Genomic DNA, 17,352 nt, shown 5'->3' on the forward strand with positions numbered 1-17,352 from the left:
ACCACTTGTTCAGCCCATCTGGGTCAGGAGCCTTGGAAACCGCTGATGCCTCATCCTGTAGACAGGCGAGCAGGGTTGCTTATGCCCCGCCTGGTCTGGGATTGCCTGTGCGCAGCTCCCTGGGAGCTCAGAAACCACACAGAGGTTGTAATTGGTCGCTAGACCACACCTAGTTGTTGAGTGCTCCTGCTGCCTGAAGACCTCTCGGCTCTGCCCAGATCACTGGAGTGCGCACAAGTCTACTTTCACCAGACCAGAGAGAAGCTGAGGAAGCTGTGGCGGTGGAAGAGTCGTGGAAACTTTGCCAAGTAAGTAAACTGGGAAGAATGGGAAACTAGAGGCTGCCATTGAGGGGAACTGCTAGGCAAGGCAGCAGTGAAGATGAGCTAGCTTGTGACTCTTAGCATCTGAGGTGAAATTAGCAAGGGTGGGGTGCATAAGGAAAATCGGGAAAGATATGAACTAGATCAAGTTAGTACCCATCACTTGACACCCTTCAGTTTTAATCCTGACTGGCCATTAGGCAAGCATGCTGGGGCACACACAACAAAAATTCCTTAAAATCTACCATCGACAAGGCCAGGAGAATGACGGAGGGAATGAGCAATGTCCTGCTGCTTCCCCTCCACTATGAGGCAGGGCCACAGACAGGGCTGCAGCTTGAGTGAAGGGAAAATAAAACTGTCCTCCACTAGCCCATTAGCGGCACCGGCTGCATTAAAAATGCAGGAGATGGTGGGAAGAGATGGCCGGGTTGGAGCCTAATGCAAAGTCAGGACTGGAAAAGATCGGGCTCCTTCCCTTTTTTGAGCTCAAGTCCCAGTGAGAAGTGGGGGCAACTACTGCTTTAGACTTTGAGTGTAGGGAAGAATAGCACTTTGGGCTTCCTTGGCCCCGGAGGAGTACAGTTCACTGCAGGCACCCTGCGCGTGCTCAGGCTCCTGGTCTCTGCAGGGCGATGCCGACCTCGTCCACCATCCACGTGCTGCACTTGCTGCGGGAGCTGCTCGCCTTCGTGCTGCTCAGCTACACTGTGCTCATCGGGGCGCTCCTGCTGGCCGGCTGGACCACCTACTTCTTGGTGCTGAAGTGACAGCGCCCTGGCCCGGCCCGGCCCGGCCCGGCCCGGCCCGGCCCGCCCCGCCCCGCCCCGCCCCGACTCCGAGCTTCCCCTCGCGGAAGAGCACAGTCCCCTTTCCAGGAGCATCCCCGCGCGCCCCCAGCCCACTGACCGCGTCACGGCGCGCGACCCCGCTCAGCACCCGTGCACTGGGGCCTGCGGCGACCTGCGCCGAAGTCCGAGCGGTTGAGAGCCAGGTGCGACCGTTAAAGCCGTTTCCTGGTGTTCTGGCCCCGCCCACTCCGCCTGTCCAATCGCAATTGCGTCCTGTCGTGGGGGCGTGACCATGAAGCCCAGGGCTCTTTGGGCCCCGCCTCGCTCGCGCTTCTACTTGCTATGCTGCGTCACTTCCGGCGCGTGCGTCCGGCGTCCGTCCGCCGCGGGATGGCGGCTCTGAGGAGTTGGGTGACTCGGAGCGTAACCTCTCTGTTCAGGTATGGTTGCGGTAGCAGGGAGCGGGCAGCGGCGGAGAGGAGCGGGACGCGCAGTGCCGGCCAGTGCGTCGGCCCAGGCGGCGGGCTGCCGCGTCCCGCCTCCTTCTGAAGTTTGAAGAGGGCCCCCGCCTTCGTCCCCGTCCTTCATCCGAGACGGACTCCTGAAAGTGGGTCTCCTCCCACGCCGGGGGCCGGCTTTAAGGGGCCGTTGAGCCTCCAGTCAGCTCCGAGTCCCCCAGGACACTGAGGGACAGACGGGCCACGGCGTTGGCTGCAGGCGTAGGCTGGCAGCGCGTTGTTAGAGAGTACACGTCCCAGCAAACTCCGCCGCTGGGTGCCAGCGGCGCTCTCCAGCTGCCGGCTCCCGCTGCGCTAGTGGGGACCGTGGGAGACACCCGGGCCCCGGGCCCAAGGCCAGAGCCTGCGGACAGGAGAGTTTTATGATGGCGTCAAGTTGCTAAACAGCTGAGGCAACTTTTACACTTCTCCACCTAGTGGAAGGCGCCCAAGCGCTTTGGCCTGGAACTCAGATCGCACGCCTCTGACTCCTGAAAGACCACTTGGTCCAGACTCCTGCAGACCAAAGAGCCTTTTACAGATTGAGTCGTGCTTTTTACATTTTGACTTATGTTTCCAGGTACGGACAGCGTTTTCCTGTCTCGGCTAACTCTAAGAAACGCTGTTTCTCAGAATTGATAAAACCATGGCACAAAACTATGTTGACTGGATTCGGTGTGGCACTGTGTGCGGTTCCTATTGCTCAGGTAAGGGACGGTCATGTGACTATGGTAGGGTAAAGGGGTCAGGGAAAGACCATCCAGACCCTGACTTGACCCAGAGACTATTTCCAGATCTTAGTGAACTCCTGAGCATCGGACACTCTACCCCCCTTTCACAGGTACCACCTTCCCTGATGCCACCACGTACTGTACTGTACCAGCTTCTTCTGAGCTGAGCACATTTCCCTTTTTCATTCATTATCTCATGTTGTAGAAAAAAACGTTCTTCCCAGATTTTGCCCCCACTCCACCAGCCCTGAAACAGCATCAGTTGAACTGGAAAGTAGACTGTTATTCTTCTACCAAAACTGAAGGGGACAAACTTTGCAAATGAGCTTCTTAACCTTTTAGGGTCCAGAGGTTTAAAATACATCATAAAGGAATTCAAGGGGGGGGGGGGTAAGGCAGGAACAGGGAGGAATAGCCATGTGTCTGAGGATGGGGGTTGTTTCCTGGGAATTCACATGCCACTTCTTTCTTCTTCTCCTCTTCCTCCTTTTTTAATGGTTTTTCTTCTTCTTTAATGGTTTAGTCTTCACTGATGTAACTGTCAACTGTCCTGGCACTGGAGAGAGCATCCAGTGACTGTTCTTGTGACTATAAGGAAGTTAGAGGTTGCTTGGCTGTCGCTGGCAACCATCTTAGATCCCACCAGTTTAGACTGACTGACTTGAGGAGGAACTTGTATGGCAGAGCGCTCCTGTTTTTGAGGATAAGCACTGGGAGGATAGGATGAGTAGTGGAATGAAGAACTGTGTAATAAGTGAGGCCAGAGTTAACCAGGAATCAGAGTCTGGCCACCCAGCCAGTACATGGGCTAGACAGTACTTAAAGTTGCATAAATGGAAGGATGAAATCAAAGAACACGATAGTCTGTTGACAGGAGCCTTTCATTCAGCAAACTTTACTTTTTGTGCCATACCCTGGGAAGGCAAGAGGGAGAGAAAATACAAATTTTTTTTTTTTTTTTTTTTTTTTGGTTTTTCAAGACAGGGTTTCTCTGTGTAGTCCTGGCTGTCCTGGAGCTCACTCTGTAGACCAGGCTGGCCTCGAACTCAGAAATCCACCTGCCTCTGCCTCCCAAGTGCTGGGATTAAAGGCGTGCGCCACCAACACCCGGCCGAAAATACAAATTTTTACTGTTGTAAAACGTACATTAGGGTAGAAAATAAACAAATGTAAGCTGAGTGTGGTGGTACATTTCTATAATCCCAGCACTGGGGAAGGCTAAGGCAGGAAAATCAAGTTTCAGACTAGCTTAGGTTAGTTATATCTTGAGATGCTCAAAAAAGATGCTCGAAACACACACACACACACACACCCTGGATGGTAGTTGCACATTCCTTTAATCCCAGCACTTGTGCCAGGTGGGGAGGCTGGAGAGATGGCTCAGTGCTTAGGCTGCTCTCCCAGAGATCCTGAGTTCAAGTCTCAGCAACCAGATGGTGGCTCACAACCATCTGTAATGGGATCTCCCTCTTCTGACATTCAGGCTCTGTATGCAGATAGAGACTCATATACATACAATAAATTAGAAAATAATAATCAAAAGTTTTGGGCTGGAGAGATGGCTTAGAAGTCAGGAGCAGTAGCTGCTCTTCCAGAGGACCCAGGTTCAATTCCCAGCCCTCACAAGGCAGCTCACACCTGGCTGTAACTCCAATTCCTGGGGATCTGACACTCTCACACAGACACGAGTTTGTCCTCTTCTCTTCACTTTCAGCTTTCTAAGTCCCAGCTACTAGTCAGTTCTGGGCCACAGGATGAAAGCCACTGTAGTCACTGTCCTGCAGTGTGGGTCTGCTGTCAGAGCTCCATGACTCTGTGATGTGCTACAGAGCTAACTGCATCTAGTTCTACCTCCACTGCGGTACCTAACCAGTTGTATTCCTCTCATGCCAACCAGGCTTTCATTTCCTTCCTTCAAGGACCTCAGCCATTCTAGTCCTAGCTTCTTCAGTACCAAGTTACATCCTATTGACATCTGAGTTCTGGCTACTAGAGAGATGTGTGTTTTGATGTTTGATGACAGTCTGTGTGGCACTATGTTGGGTCAGTAGAACATGAGAAAGCACGGGCTTGGGAGGAGATTTGCTTTGAGGGAAATCTTCTAGGGATTTCCCTAGAAGGAAAGTCACATGACTGTTCTGTACATAGATTTCATTATCTATAAAGAGTAGTAATACTACCACAGTGGACATGGGTGAGAATACTTTGTAAAGTTAATGTTATTATTCTCAGATTTTCAAGATGCTGTGTCAAGAGTTAGCTTCCCTCCTAGCCTTAAAGAGACTTTAAGACCCAGGGTTGGGTACCCAGGGGGATGATGGGGGAAGGATTTTGGGAGGAGGTGAGGAGAGGGGCAGTGGTCAGGATATAAAGTGAGTGAGTAAAAAAAAATAAAATTAAAAAATGTTTCCTATGAGCAGAGCTGTCATTCTGGGTAACTCTTCAGTTGAGGTCTGGCTGAAATACAGATGTGATGAAGTTCTTGATTATTCTTGGGTCAGAAAACCATTCATAGTCATGCTGCCTTTAACAGCTGCTCTGGGATCTCATACTCCACACAGCTAAACCAAGACAGTAAGTAAATCAGAGCAATTGGTTGTGATACAGTGAGGTAGGTCTCTGTCAAGAGGAAAGAGTTACTTATTTAGATGATGGATCACTGCAGTTGTCAGTTTTTAGAGTGACTAAATTCCCATAATTTTATGTAAGGTTCCATTGTTTTTTGGTCTTCCAAAAATCCCTGCTCCCTGATACTTGATTATTCTGTTTTCTAGGTGTTTGTTCTGTTTCCTAAAATGAGGAAAGACTATATATATTTTAAGATTTTATGTATATGAGTGCTCTGTCTGCATATAGAACCTGAATGCCAGAACAGTAGAGGGCATTGGATCATGTTTTAGATGGTTGTGAGCCACCTTGTGATTGTTGAGAACTGAACTTAGGACCTCCGGAAGAGCAGCCAGTACTCTTAACTGCTGAGCCATCTTTCCAGCCCCAATGTTTGAGTTTTTGAGATAGGGTTTCTCTGTGTATCCCTGGCTATCCTAGGAATCACTCTGTAGACCAGGCTGGCCTCCAACTCAGAGATCCGCCTGCCTCTGCCTCCCGAGTGCCGGGATTAGTAAACGTCTTTATATTTTCAGCATCTAACACCAAGAGAGCTAGTGAATTGTAGCTTCGTAGATTAGTTATGCTATGTAAGGTGCATTGTTCTCTGGGACAGACAATGAACATAGACTTTACTCTGAGCTGTGTCCCTGTGCTACCTTAAGTCATCAAGGCCTAAGAATGGTTTCCCAAAGAAGTATAAATCGGGGTGTCTTCTGAGACCACGAAGTGTACGTCTTGAGCTCTCTGTAGATTGGCAGCTGAGTGAGTGTTTATCTTTCAGAAATCAGAGCCACAGTCTCTCAGTAATGAAGCATTGATGAGGAGGGCTGTGTCTTTGGTAACAGACAGCACCTCTACCTTTCTGTCTCAAACCACGTACGCGCTGATTGAAGCAATCACCGAGTATACTAAGGTACGTCTCCTTTTGTGCAGTCTTTATCTCTTTTCGGTGTTGTGATAGAATCCAGAGGTTTATGGGTGCTGGCCTACCACCCTCATTCCCCCCTTAAGCATTGATTTGCTAACCAGCAGTTTGAAAACTGGCTTGTAATCACCTCTGGTCTAAAAGCTGTGTTCATATTTTATTGGAACTTAGCTAGGCTTTTATGTATGTATTGAAAGTTTAACTTTAGCTCTTATACTTGGTGTATGTAGTTCCTGCACTTGGGAGGAGGTAGAGGCAGGAAGGTGAGAAGATCAAAGACAATTTGAACTGTAGGACTCCCTGCCTGAAGTCTCGGAGCATAGGTTTTTATATTTTTCAGGAATTCCTTTCTCCTTTATTTTAGACAGAAATCTTAAATAACTCATCTGGTTCCATGGGGTTGAAAGAGGGTCTGCAGGACTCACTGTCCCCTCAAGAGTCTCCCTGTGCGCTAGTCCCAGCTGCCCTGGAGGGGATTGTTGGTGGGGCCATCCTGGGCAGCACAGGTACAGCAAGACATTGTCTCAAAGTCATTTATGCATTTTTCTCTTTTTCTCTGCATTGTATTTTTTATCTGAATGGCTAGTTTAAATTTTGTTTTGTTTTGTTTTCTGAGAAAGCCATGTAGCTCTGGAACTTGCTATGTAGAACAGGCTAGCCTTGAACTCAGAGATTGCATTGATAACAAAAATTTAAAAGGCAGGTTGTGTGTGACCCTAGCATTCTAGAGCCGGAGGTAGGCAGATCTCTGAATTCTAGACCAGCCTAGTTGACATAGAATCTGTCTCTATGGTGTGTGCAGGGTGGGGAGGCTGGAGAGATGGCTCAGTGCTTAGGCTGCTCTCCCAGAGATCCTGAGTTCAAGTCTCAGCAACCAGATGGTGGCTCACAACCATCTGTAATGGGATCTCCCTCTTCTGACATTCAGGCTCTGTATGCAGATAGAGACTCATATACATACAATAAATTAGAAAATAATAATCAAAAGTTTTGGGCTGGAGAGATGGCTTAGAAGTCAGGGGCAGTGGCTGCTCTTCCAGAGGACCCAGGTTCAATTCCCAGCCCTCACAAGGCAGCTCACACCTGGCTATAACTCCAGTTCCAGGGGATTTGACACTCTCATACACAGACACGAGTGGAGGCATGCATATAAAACACCATGCATATGAAAATGTTTTTTAAAAGGCACCAAAAGAAAAGGCCAAGAGGTGGTAGTACACACTTTTAATCCCAGCACTCGAGAGGCAGACACAGACAGTTCTCTATGAGTTTAAGGCCAGCCTGGTCTACAGAGTGAGTTCCAGGACAACCAGGGCTACATAAAGAAACCCTGTCTCAAAACAAACAAAAAACCACCCTGTGGGGGGTGGGGGTGGGGGCAGTGATGTTGGATCCTAAGGTAGAATCACACAGGTGGTTGTGAGCTGCCCAGTGTCAGCTCTGCCTCTAATTTCAATGTTTGAGGCAGGAAAACTGGGCTGCCCACTCACAACAGTCCTCCTGACAACGATCTGCATGACACCCAAGGGCTGGTCTTGGCCTCTAGCCCTGGCTGAGGAAGAAAGGGATCCCCACAGCTCAGTGGATTTGCTCTGTTATCCCAGGGTGGTCTTGAACTTGAAATCCTCCTGCCACAGCCTCTTGAGTGATGGGATCACAGGACAGACTACCACCCCAGGACTTAGTTGTCTGAAGGTATAAATGCCACTAGTCCTTTCAGGGAGCCTCTCTTGACTGGCTTATCATTCTGTTTGTAGGCTGTTTATACGTTAGTGTCTCTGTATCGACAATATACAAGTTTACTTGGGAAGATGAATTCCCAGGAGGAAGATGAGGTGTGGCAGGTGATTATAGGAGCCCGAGTTGAGGTGAGTGAAGTGTCAGTCATTTCCACGTCATGGTCTTCACTGTGACACCTAGATTATTACCCTGAGAGAACCTGTGTCAACCCCTTGATGGTGTCTGGAGCTCTTCTCTAAACTTGCAGATGACTTCAAAACAGCAGGAGTACTTGAAGCTGGAGACCACCTGGATGACAGCAGTCAGCCTGTCAGAGATGGCTGCGGAGGCTGCCTATCAAACCGGTACTTAAAGGATTGGGATTTTCTGTTTTTTATTTTTAATTTAGTTGTTAAGCAAAGACTTTAGATTATCTGATGATACAAATTACCTTTCAGAGCAGTGGTTCTCAACCTTCCTAAAGCTGTGGCCCTTTAATACAGTTCTTCCTGTTGTGACCCCCAACCATGACTTTATTTTGTTGCTATAATTGTAATGTTGTCATGGTTATAAACCATAATGCAAATATCTGATATGCAGGATATCTGATTTTTGCAACCCCCAGAGGCGTCGTGACCCACCGTGGAGAACTGCTGGGTTAGAGATCTTCACCATGTTCGTGTTGTTGTTGTTGTTTTGAAACAGATGTGGTCTCATTGTGTAGCCTTGGCTAGCCTCAAACCCACTAGATGTAGACCAGGCTGGTCTCGGACTCACAGTGGTCCTCCTGCTTCAGCCTCCCAGGTTACAGACATGAACCGCCACATCAGCTGTAACAGCTTTATTTGCAGTCCTAGAAGTCAGGCCGCATGTTACTAGGAAAAGCTGCTGTTGGTGTTTCTAAATAGCTCTAAGGGCTTTATCTCTTAACCTGAAGGACACAGATCATAAGTGATAGGAACCTCTAAGCTAACGAGTACATAGAGGTGAAACTTGTAGCACTCTGTGGTTGCACTTGATAGGAACTTTATCACGGAGCTAGAACTGTCACTGCCGCTCTGAAGGAAGTGACAAACTGAAACCCAGCCTTTGCTTCCTCTCTCCTGGTGTGCAAAGGCCTATAATCCTAGCACTTGGGAGACTGAGGCAGGAGGATATCTGTGAATCCTCAAACTAGCTAGCCTGGGCTAGTTTTAATAATATAAGACTTGTCTCAAACAAACAATACAGGTTAACATACTGGAAATGGGGAACCTCAGAGTTACAGCCAGAGCTTCGTCCTCTTTAATACTCAACATGGAAATGTATGTGGCTTTCCTTTCAGTACCAAGATGTGATTTGACTGTTACTGTCAATCCAGTGGACCTAAGAGAGATGATTAAATGTTCAACATGTAATCAGATCCAGTCCCAAATAGATGGGTACTTTTTAATTACCTCAAAATATCAGATTGAGCTTTATAGTGTTAAATTGTAAAGGTGATATTTTTAAGTAGTGGGGTGATTTGTTTTTCACGAGACAGGGTTTCTCTGTGTGTAGTCCTGGCTGGCCTCAAAAGATCCACTTGCCTCCCGAGTGCTGGGATTAAAGATGTGTGTCGCCACCACCACTAGCACCCAGCTTTGGAGAGTGTTGGGACAGCCTGCCTCCGAGTGCTGGGACTGTAGGCACAACCACCATTCCCCTAAAGGCTTTACTTTTTTGGAAAATCAGTGCTATGTAATTGCAGAAAAATGAGAACACTTAAAACTTGAGAAATAAGAGAAAGAGATTATGAAACTGAAACACGAGCGTGAGAGTGTTGTTGGAGCAGCTCACCACGTGGTGGGCGGCCTCCCCCCCCCCCCCCCATTAGTGCTGAGAGCTGACCACACCAGGAGCCTCATAGGGACCCTCCGCCACGACCGCAGGAAAAAAACTCTTCAGAAATATTAAACTGTGGGCCAAAACTTTTTTTCAGAGAAGAATCTTAAATCCTATTAGATACTAGAAAGAGGAAGTAGAACCAGACTGTACCACCAATTTACCCTGCAAAAGTAGATGCAAGAGAGTTGACAGCAGACTAAAGTTGTGTGTTTGGTTAAACAGGCTTTCCCATCTGCCTTCACTTCCCAAAGTACAGTTCATGAGTCAAGTCTGAAAGGAGAAACTTACTTTTCTAAAACTTGGGAAAGTTTGACTGTTAAGTAGTTTGGGAGTGAAAGCATGGAGAGCTTTTGAGAAGTGATAGGTCCTGAGGTTGTGACCTTAGGTCCTAGGGTCATACACTATAAAAAGAAGAGGGAAGAGGGGGGCAGAGAAAACATGACAGATTTAAATGAGACAGAAGATGAAATAAACTCCAAGCAGTGGTGGTACACACCTTTAATCTCAGTACTGGGGAGCCAGAGGCAGGAGGATTTGTGAGTTCAAGGCCAGCCCAGTCTACAGAACTAGTTCTAGGACAAGAAAAACTTGTCTCAAAAAAACAAAAAAAGAAAGAAAATACAGGCTAAGGGATTGGGAGCTAGTACAGTGCCTGAGTTCAGTCCACAGCACGTATGTAAAAGCCAGGCATGGTGCACACCCTTGTAAGTCCTAGGGAGGTGAGCCCCTGGGGCTCACTAGTCAGCCTCGCTTAGTGAACCTGAGGTTGCAGTGAGACACACACCCAAGGTTGGCCTCTGACACGTGTGCACTCACACGTGCACAAGATTCAAAGTAAAAATGTAGGAACAAGGTCAACAGTACAAGAATGAACTATTAAACAACAGGCTGTGCCAGAAAAATAATTCTAAGACCACCAAGATGGCACAACAGATTAATAAGCTACTTGCCACGAAGCCTAATGACCTGATTTCAATTTCTGGAACCCACATAGTAGAAAGAGGACTCCCAGAAGTTGTCCGGACCTGCACCCTGGTACCACATATAAGTATGAAAAAGTTCTAAACTTTTTACAGAAGCATACCTAGAACAAATAGCACAGAAAGGTGGGAAATGATGAAAAGAAAAACTGGAAAAGCAGCCGCCACCCTCAGAGCTAACAGCAAAGTCAAGAGGAACTCAAGACAGAGCAGCAAGGCAGAAACACACAAACTCACAGTCAAAGACTTGGGAAACCTCCTGTCTTCTACCTTAGTCAGTGAGCCAGCTGGAAGTATGAGCTGGTCATCTTTCCCACCCAGCATTCACATGGGTTCTGGGATCCAAACTCAGTTCTTCGCACTTCAGCAAGTAGTTAAGCACTGAGCCACCTCGATAGCATGTTTAGTTTGATTCTGTACCACTGATGCACTCATTGCTCTTTGGCCCCCAGTCTACCGACGCCCCCAGTCTCTAATGTCTAAACAGGGTTCCTGGGGGACGGCTGCTCAGTGGCAGCTCCTTGGCATGCATGAGGTTTCTTCACCTCCAAACACAAAAGCCAGCCCCTTCAGTATCTCAATCTAGGGGTCAGAGATGCTCAGTGGTTAAGAGTGCCTGCTCCCCTTGCAGACCCATATCAGGCCACTCACATAGACAGTCAAAAATATTTAAAAAAAAAAAAATCTCAGGCCGAAGAAGGAATTACTAGAAATTTAAAAATGTTTAGAATTCTGAGAACAAGTCCAGGTCTGTAACACAACCAGGGGATTCTAAAGTAGCTCCTGGCCAGGGGATTCTAAAGTAGCTCCTGGGGCTAGGGAGCCACCTCAGCTTCCTGCCACACAAGGATGAGGGCCTGAGTTTGGATCCCCACCATCCATATGAAACATACCTGTAACTCCACATTAGGAAGGCAGAGACAAAGGGGGATCTGTGGAGCTTGCTGGGAACCCTAGTCAATTAGTGGTCTTCTGACTCTGTGAGAAGCCTTGTCAAAGTTCTGTGGAGAGCCCTCACCTCCACACATGACATGCCCGCAATACCCGCACTCGAGAGGTGGGAGTGGCGAGCTGTCTTTCCTGCAGTAGGTACCAAATATAAATTAGGCTTTTAACTCAGTAAATGATACAAAAGGTGTACTTAGATAAGGGAGCTGATACCCTGAGTGTGATCCCCACACTCAGTCTGCGTCAGGAAAACACTGCTGCAAGCTGTGCTGTCTGCCCCACCGCCCCCAGCCACTCATAGATAAGTGAGTGCTCCCGTGAGAGCAGGCTCAAAACCAGGCAAAAGCAAAAATGTGAGTGCAAGATTAACTAAGCAGGGTCAGAAAGACTACAGCAGATGACAGTGGCTGTGAACTCTGAAGAGGGATGGACATCTGGACTGGATCTTGGTTGTGAACAGTCTTTAAAGGCACTGTGGTCCAATCACACTAGTGATACTTTACAATAAAGGACATTGTTGTAACTGTCACACAAGGAGACACTTCTGAAGTGTTTACAAGGTGCTCCGACCAGTCACTGCAGGGATACGGTATTGCCAGAACCATAAAGGAGCCAGCTGTGTGTACAGCTGTAAGTTGTGAGCTCTGCCATTTGCACAGCCCCACAGATAATGGAGAAATTGGGCTGAGCTAGCTCAGCGGGTAAAGGCTCCTGCCACCAAGCCTGGCACCTGAACTAAGTCCCTGGGACCCGAATGGTGATGAAGAGAGACCTGGCTCCCACCAGCTCATGCACACACTCCTGCACCTTGAAATAAAATCAACTGTTTGAAGAAAGCTATGAAACATTTGCACTGTCCGACACATCACACAGCTAAGAACTAGATGGTGCCCCCAACAGTCTCCATTCTAATGTGAAAAGAACAGCATTTCACTAAAACACATGATGTAGGTACAAAAGCATTTGGTTTCTCCCTTAAGAGAAAATTAAATATAATAAAATAAATATAATAAAAGCATCTGAAGACCACATAAACCTTCTCATAAATCTGAAATAGGTTGAAGAATCTATAAAGACTAATAATAATGAAAGTTGAAATTCGACTCAAAGATGAACACCAAGCCCAGGTTACTTTTGGGGAAGAGTTAGATATTCAAAAACTAAAATTCCAGGTTGGAGATGGCTCAGTCGGTAGCATGCTGGTTGTTGTTGTTGAGGTGTCTAGCACCTATTCAGAAACAAGTTGAGTGTGGCACGCCTGCTGTACACCCACAGAGCTGGGTCTATCTGTCTCCTGGGGGCTAGCCTGGCTAACCTAGTCATCAAGCCAGGCTCAGTGCTGACAAGCCTGTGGTGTAAGTCTGTGAAGCCAACAGCACAGACACCAAGCTGAAGCCAGGGCAGTCTGACTTGTAGGGTGCAAGTCAGATGCAGTGAGAGCTGAACAGTCGCACCCACACTGGTGTGCACAGGTAGCTCCCACCTGGGTGTGTGGTGGACCTTGCAGGGTGAGGGGGGGGGGGGGAGCTGAAGGCCAGGCTGGGGTACAGAGGGAGACCAGAGGTGTTTGTCTTAACAAATAGGTGCGTGTGAATGTAGGTGTCCCCAGAGACCAGGGCACCAGATCCCCTGGAGCTGGAGTCGTAAAGGTGGTTGTGAACCACCTGACATGGGGTGCTCCCCAACCTGGATCCCCTGGAATATCAAGCACTCCTGACCACTCAGTCAGCTCTGCAGCATCCAGTCCCCGTCTCCTCAAAGGAAATAAGATGCAGACCTAAACTCAGAAGCCAGGAAGTCAAGTCAGGTAACCTCGGGCTTTCATGTGTGACGGCTGTCCTTACTGCAATGCTCAGTGCAACTGTCCATCTTTTGACAGGAGCAGATCAGGCCTCCATAACTGCCAGGAATCACATCCAGTTGGTGAAGTCACAGGTGCAGGAGGTGCGACAGCTATCCCAAAAAGCAGAAACCAAGCTGGCTGAGGCACAGACACAAGAGCTGCACCAGAAAGCACAGGAAGCGAGTGACGAGGGGGCTGACCACGAAGAGGAGGCCTACCTTCGTGAAGATTGAGGGCTTGAGCCAGCGCCCTGTCCATCCACTCTGGGGGAAAGCAGGGGGATGGCATCCACCTAACGTCGTCCCGACTCTGCAGAGGCCAACAGGTTCTGCCATTGACAGTCAGACCGGAGCCTTCTGTGAGCTGTGCCTGGCCCCTTCTCTCTGCTCGCAGCCCCTCTGGCCTGGTTCTTAGCTCTCGGGCATGGCTCAGCCCGTCCCTCAGCACAGCTCCTCTCTGGCTCCTCTCTTACCTCACACCCAATACATTTCACCAACCTGGGCCAACGGCAGAGGGCCTTTCCTGCCACACCCTTAAGTTCAATAGCTGGTTTAACTACAGTTTTTATCGTTATTCAGATGTTCAAGTGTGATTTAGTGCTTGCTCCTCTACAGGGAAGGGGGAGCTTGTCTGGTTTGTAACATTTCTTGTGTTTATAATGTCCTTTCTCCCTGTGAGCCACAGCTCAGCTGAGGAGTTACTCAGAACGTGGTGCTCCCCACAGGCCCTTCTCTAACATGTGCTTCTTGTTCGTTCGTTCTTTGAATTTCTCGGCTATATCCAAAGGAAGAGAAGTTTGGTGTTTGCATTAATTTAAAAAAAAAAGTCTTCGGGCTGTCATGTAGCGTCTTTCCTTCACTGCCTAGGCGGGGGGGAGGTGTAGGGCCCTGCAGTCCCAAGGCTTCCTGGCAGCATACAGTCCCATTCAGCACATGCTAGACACGTTTGCCAGGTTTCAGCACTTTTAATCAAATAAGTTTGGTAGCATTATAAAAATAAAGATTGTACCTGCTGACCAGTTTTCAGTATTGTTTCTTCTGGTGACAGGAGTTCAGTCGCTCAACCCACCCCTCAGGGCTAGGGTTTGTGGGTGGCTGCACACTTGAGCCTCTCATCTGTCACCAGTGCCCACATGGTCCATATCTCCAGGGGGCTTAGACGGTGCACCAGCAGGAGCCCTCTGTACAGACAGGGGTCCCTGGGGTTGAGGGGCTGTTGGATTCCAAATGTCTTGAAGCCAGCATGGTGTATGGGAGTCACCCCCAGCTTCCTCAGGCACATCCCCACAAAGACATCATCAATGGGGAAGAGTTCCGCCGCCTCCATGGCTGTGTGAAGATGCCTCACAGTAGCCTGGGACATAACATAGCCGCCGCCTCCTGCATAAGGTGGATAGTGGCGGGCCCTGTACATGGAGAACGGGATGAAATATTTAACTTTGGTGTTCCTGTTGGGCCGGGCCAGGTGGATGACATCTCCCACTAGGAAGTCCTGGGCTGGATCCCTGCCCTCCAAGAACTCGAGCACGTTGGGAACATGGATAAAGACGTCATCATCTCCCTTTAGTATGAAGTGGGCCTGTGTGCAGGCAGCTGCTATCCAGCGCTGCACATGCAGCTCCTTGAGTGTCAGGTTGAAGAAGTCCTCAGCAAAGTCCCATTGTAAGATGTCATCGAACTGCCAACTCTCATAGGCCAGCAGCTGGGCTGGGGGCACAGGTCCTGCCACCCCCAGGAGAAACACCAGCTTCAGCTGCCGGCCCCTAGCCCAGCTCCCAGCCCGGCCCCAAGTGCTCCGAATGGCTGAACGCTGTTCAATATGAGCAGGCTGTGACTTGATGACCAGGAGCAGGAAGGTGTCCCTGGCACACTCCGAAGGCTCCAGCAAGATGGAGAAATTTCGGCAGTGTCGATAGGTTAAGAAGAGACGGTGACGGCTGGGCAGGGGCAGGGAGGTGTTAACAACTGTTAGGTTGGGTGAGCACTGGCTATGGTGGGGCCTTGGCAAGGCCAAGAACTGCTGGTGGGCCTCGGAGCTGCCTGTTGGTTCACGTTCCTTCTGAAAGAGCAGGCAGCTGAGCAGTAGAACCACAAGACTGCAGAACAGCATACAGCCCAACCTGCGCAACATAGTTGAAGCCCTGTGGGGAGAGAGCACCTGAGCTAGGCTCATACAGTCCCTGTTTCAGGAGTAAAGTGAGTTACTTGCAACCCTTCAGCTAAGTCCTTGCCCAACTCTGAGACTTTTGTCTTGGTTTTCAAAACTGGATCTCATTTTGATTAGACCAGCATAGCCTTGAACTAGTAGCAAGTCTCTCGCCTCAGCCTCTCCAAGAGCTGAGATTATGGGGACAAGCCACTTTGCAGACGTGCTCCCTGGAGAAAAGACTTAAATCATCCGGCCACCTTCTTGGCAGGGCTCAACATTTTCCTCCCATGTGGCTTGTAGCTATTATAAAGCTGACACACAATAAACATTCTCAAGTTACCGTATGGAATTTTAGGGGAGAGCATAGCTGTAGTCCTGTGTTGCATGCATTATAAACATGAAACCTGACATTCGATCCACAGCCGAAGCCTGGTGTCAGCCTGATCTCTGGCATGTCCTGTAGTGAGCTTCTGGGTAATATAGCCCCGCAACATCAGAGTCCCAGGCCTCTTGGGAGTGGGGAACTGCATGACAGGATAACAGGCAGTGTTGGGTCACAAAACATGAGGAGACATGGGGGAGGGGTTAAACCAGGAACCAAAGACAAAAAAAGTGGTATTCACCAGAGTAGTTTGCCCAAGGTCTGTACTAACAAAGCTCAGCCTTACTTTCCTTCCTGTCATTTGTCACTCTGGGTCGCATCCTGCCTAATAGAAGTTTTCTGACTTTTTTTCCCCCAAGGAAGGTTCTTTGAAGTATGCTTTAATTAACCCACCAGCCTTACTAGTTTACTAAATTAACCTCATGCCCAGATAACCACAGACTTGTAGTGTGGCCACAGATGATGTTAACCACCTGCCCTGACCTGCCTCACCTCCCCAGTGCTGGGATCCCAAGCAGGGCTTTATGTGGTCCTGGGAGAATGCACACTACCCCAGCACTGCAACTGAGCCACAGCCAGTAGCTCTCCTTGCCTTTTTCCCCTGGAGGCTGGAGTCACAGCCAGAGCCAGAGCCAGAGCCACACCTAAATATGGGGAACAGAGGTACAGCCGTGGCAGCCAAATCTCTGAATACACATTACCATGTCTCTCTCATCCTTCAGTTTTTTTTTTTTTAAGTGTCGCTTCAACCCTGTTGTCTCTAGAGATGTCTAGAGCATCTCTCATACCATCTCCAGTGTTAGCTAGGGACACCTTAGCAGGCATGAGATAGACCAGATGCTGCTAAGGATGAAGTGATTGAAGAAAGGCCACAAGACCTTGGGATATCTGTCCAAGTGCATGAAGGAAGGGGACAAAAAGTGACAGGCTATGGCATCTGAAATGTAAATAAATAAAAATCTAAATAAATAATAAATAAGCAAGCAGGGAAAAAAAAGTGACAGGCAGAGAGAACATCCAAGCTCTGAGCTGAAGTAGGAACCGCGCAGACAAATCTGAAGATGAGAGAGAGCATCTGGCCTGCCGCTAGAGTGCTGGTCATCAAGAGGAGATCGGAATGTCCTGCAAGGTTCAGGAGCCACACCTGAGGGTGAAGCTCAAGTGTCGAATTAAACGTGATTCTTGCTGTGGCTTGGGTCAAGGCCCTGAGGGGCGGGAGGGGACTGAGGCTACGAGGAAACCTCTTGCAGCCTGCAAGCCAGAGAGCTGCGCCTCGCGGAGATGCTGTGACCGCACAGTTGTAACTACTCGGGGATCGCAGGCGTGAGAAGTCCGCTGCCATCCGGCCACTCAATGAGGGGGGCTCTGGTTTGTCCCGAGTCCTGGTAGCCCGCCCACACCCACCCCAAGTCCCGGAAAAGCCCACTTCCCTGCCGCAATCACCGGACCGCGGGACCCGGTCCTCCCTCCACGCCCTCGCCCTCGGGATGTCGGCACCCTCGGGCTCTCGGGAAAGGGCCCCGGTAGCTCCATTCTTTCAACCCGAACCTAGAGGGGCTGCGGTTGCCGGAGCCCGCAGCGCGGTGCGT

General features: G+C 49.1%; 2 protein-coding genes and 1 non-coding gene across 3 annotated transcripts; 1 reads left to right on the forward strand and 2 right to left on the reverse strand.

The window, feature by feature from the left end:
* Nucleotides 1–1,466: 1,466 nt before the first annotated feature.
* Nucleotides 1,467–14,251, forward strand: Diablo (diablo IAP-binding mitochondrial protein). The gene is made up of 6 exons (XM_028766007.1): nt 1,467–1,554; nt 2,192–2,318; nt 5,734–5,865; nt 7,635–7,745; nt 7,865–7,961; nt 13,270–14,251. The coding sequence occupies exons 1-6, from the start codon at nt 1,505–1,507 to the stop codon at nt 13,464–13,466; spliced, it is 714 nt and encodes a 237-aa protein (XP_028621840.1). The 5' UTR covers nt 1,467–1,504; the 3' UTR covers nt 13,467–14,251.
* Nucleotides 7,331–7,469, reverse strand: LOC114620213. The gene has a single exon (XR_003711293.1).
* Nucleotides 13,837–15,471, reverse strand: B3gnt4 (UDP-GlcNAc:betaGal beta-1,3-N-acetylglucosaminyltransferase 4). The gene has a single exon (XM_028766006.1). It carries the CDS (start codon nt 15,403–15,405, stop codon nt 14,311–14,313), a length of 1,095 nt encoding a protein of 364 aa, XP_028621839.1. The 5' UTR covers nt 15,406–15,471; the 3' UTR covers nt 13,837–14,310.
* Nucleotides 15,472–17,352: the final 1,881 nt, after the last annotated feature.

This window comes from Grammomys surdaster, unplaced genomic scaffold, assembly GCF_004785775.1.
Source record: "Grammomys surdaster isolate TR1022 unplaced genomic scaffold, NIH_TR_1.0 166, whole genome shotgun sequence".
NCBI classification, from domain to species: Eukaryota; Metazoa; Chordata; class Mammalia; order Rodentia; family Muridae; genus Grammomys; species Grammomys surdaster.

What these genes read in the sequence shown, in the direction of transcription:
- Diablo (XM_028766007.1), top strand. Translation starts at nt 1,505, where the DNA reads ATGGCGGCTCTGAGGAGTTGGGTGACTCGGAGCGTAACCTCTCTGTTC. An exon ending in GTGCGGTTCCTATTGCTCAG is followed by an intron (nt 2,319 to 5,733) that starts GTAAGGGACGGT and finishes TTTATCTTTCAG; the next exon opens with AAATCAGAGCCACAGTCTCT. An exon ending in TTATAGGAGCCCGAGTTGAG is followed by an intron (nt 7,746 to 7,864) that starts GTGAGTGAAGTG and finishes CTAAACTTGCAG; the next exon opens with ATGACTTCAAAACAGCAGGA.
- B3gnt4 (XM_028766006.1), bottom strand. Translation starts at nt 15,405, where the DNA reads ATGAGCCTAGCTCAGGTGCTCTCTCCCCACAGGGCTTCAACTATGTTG.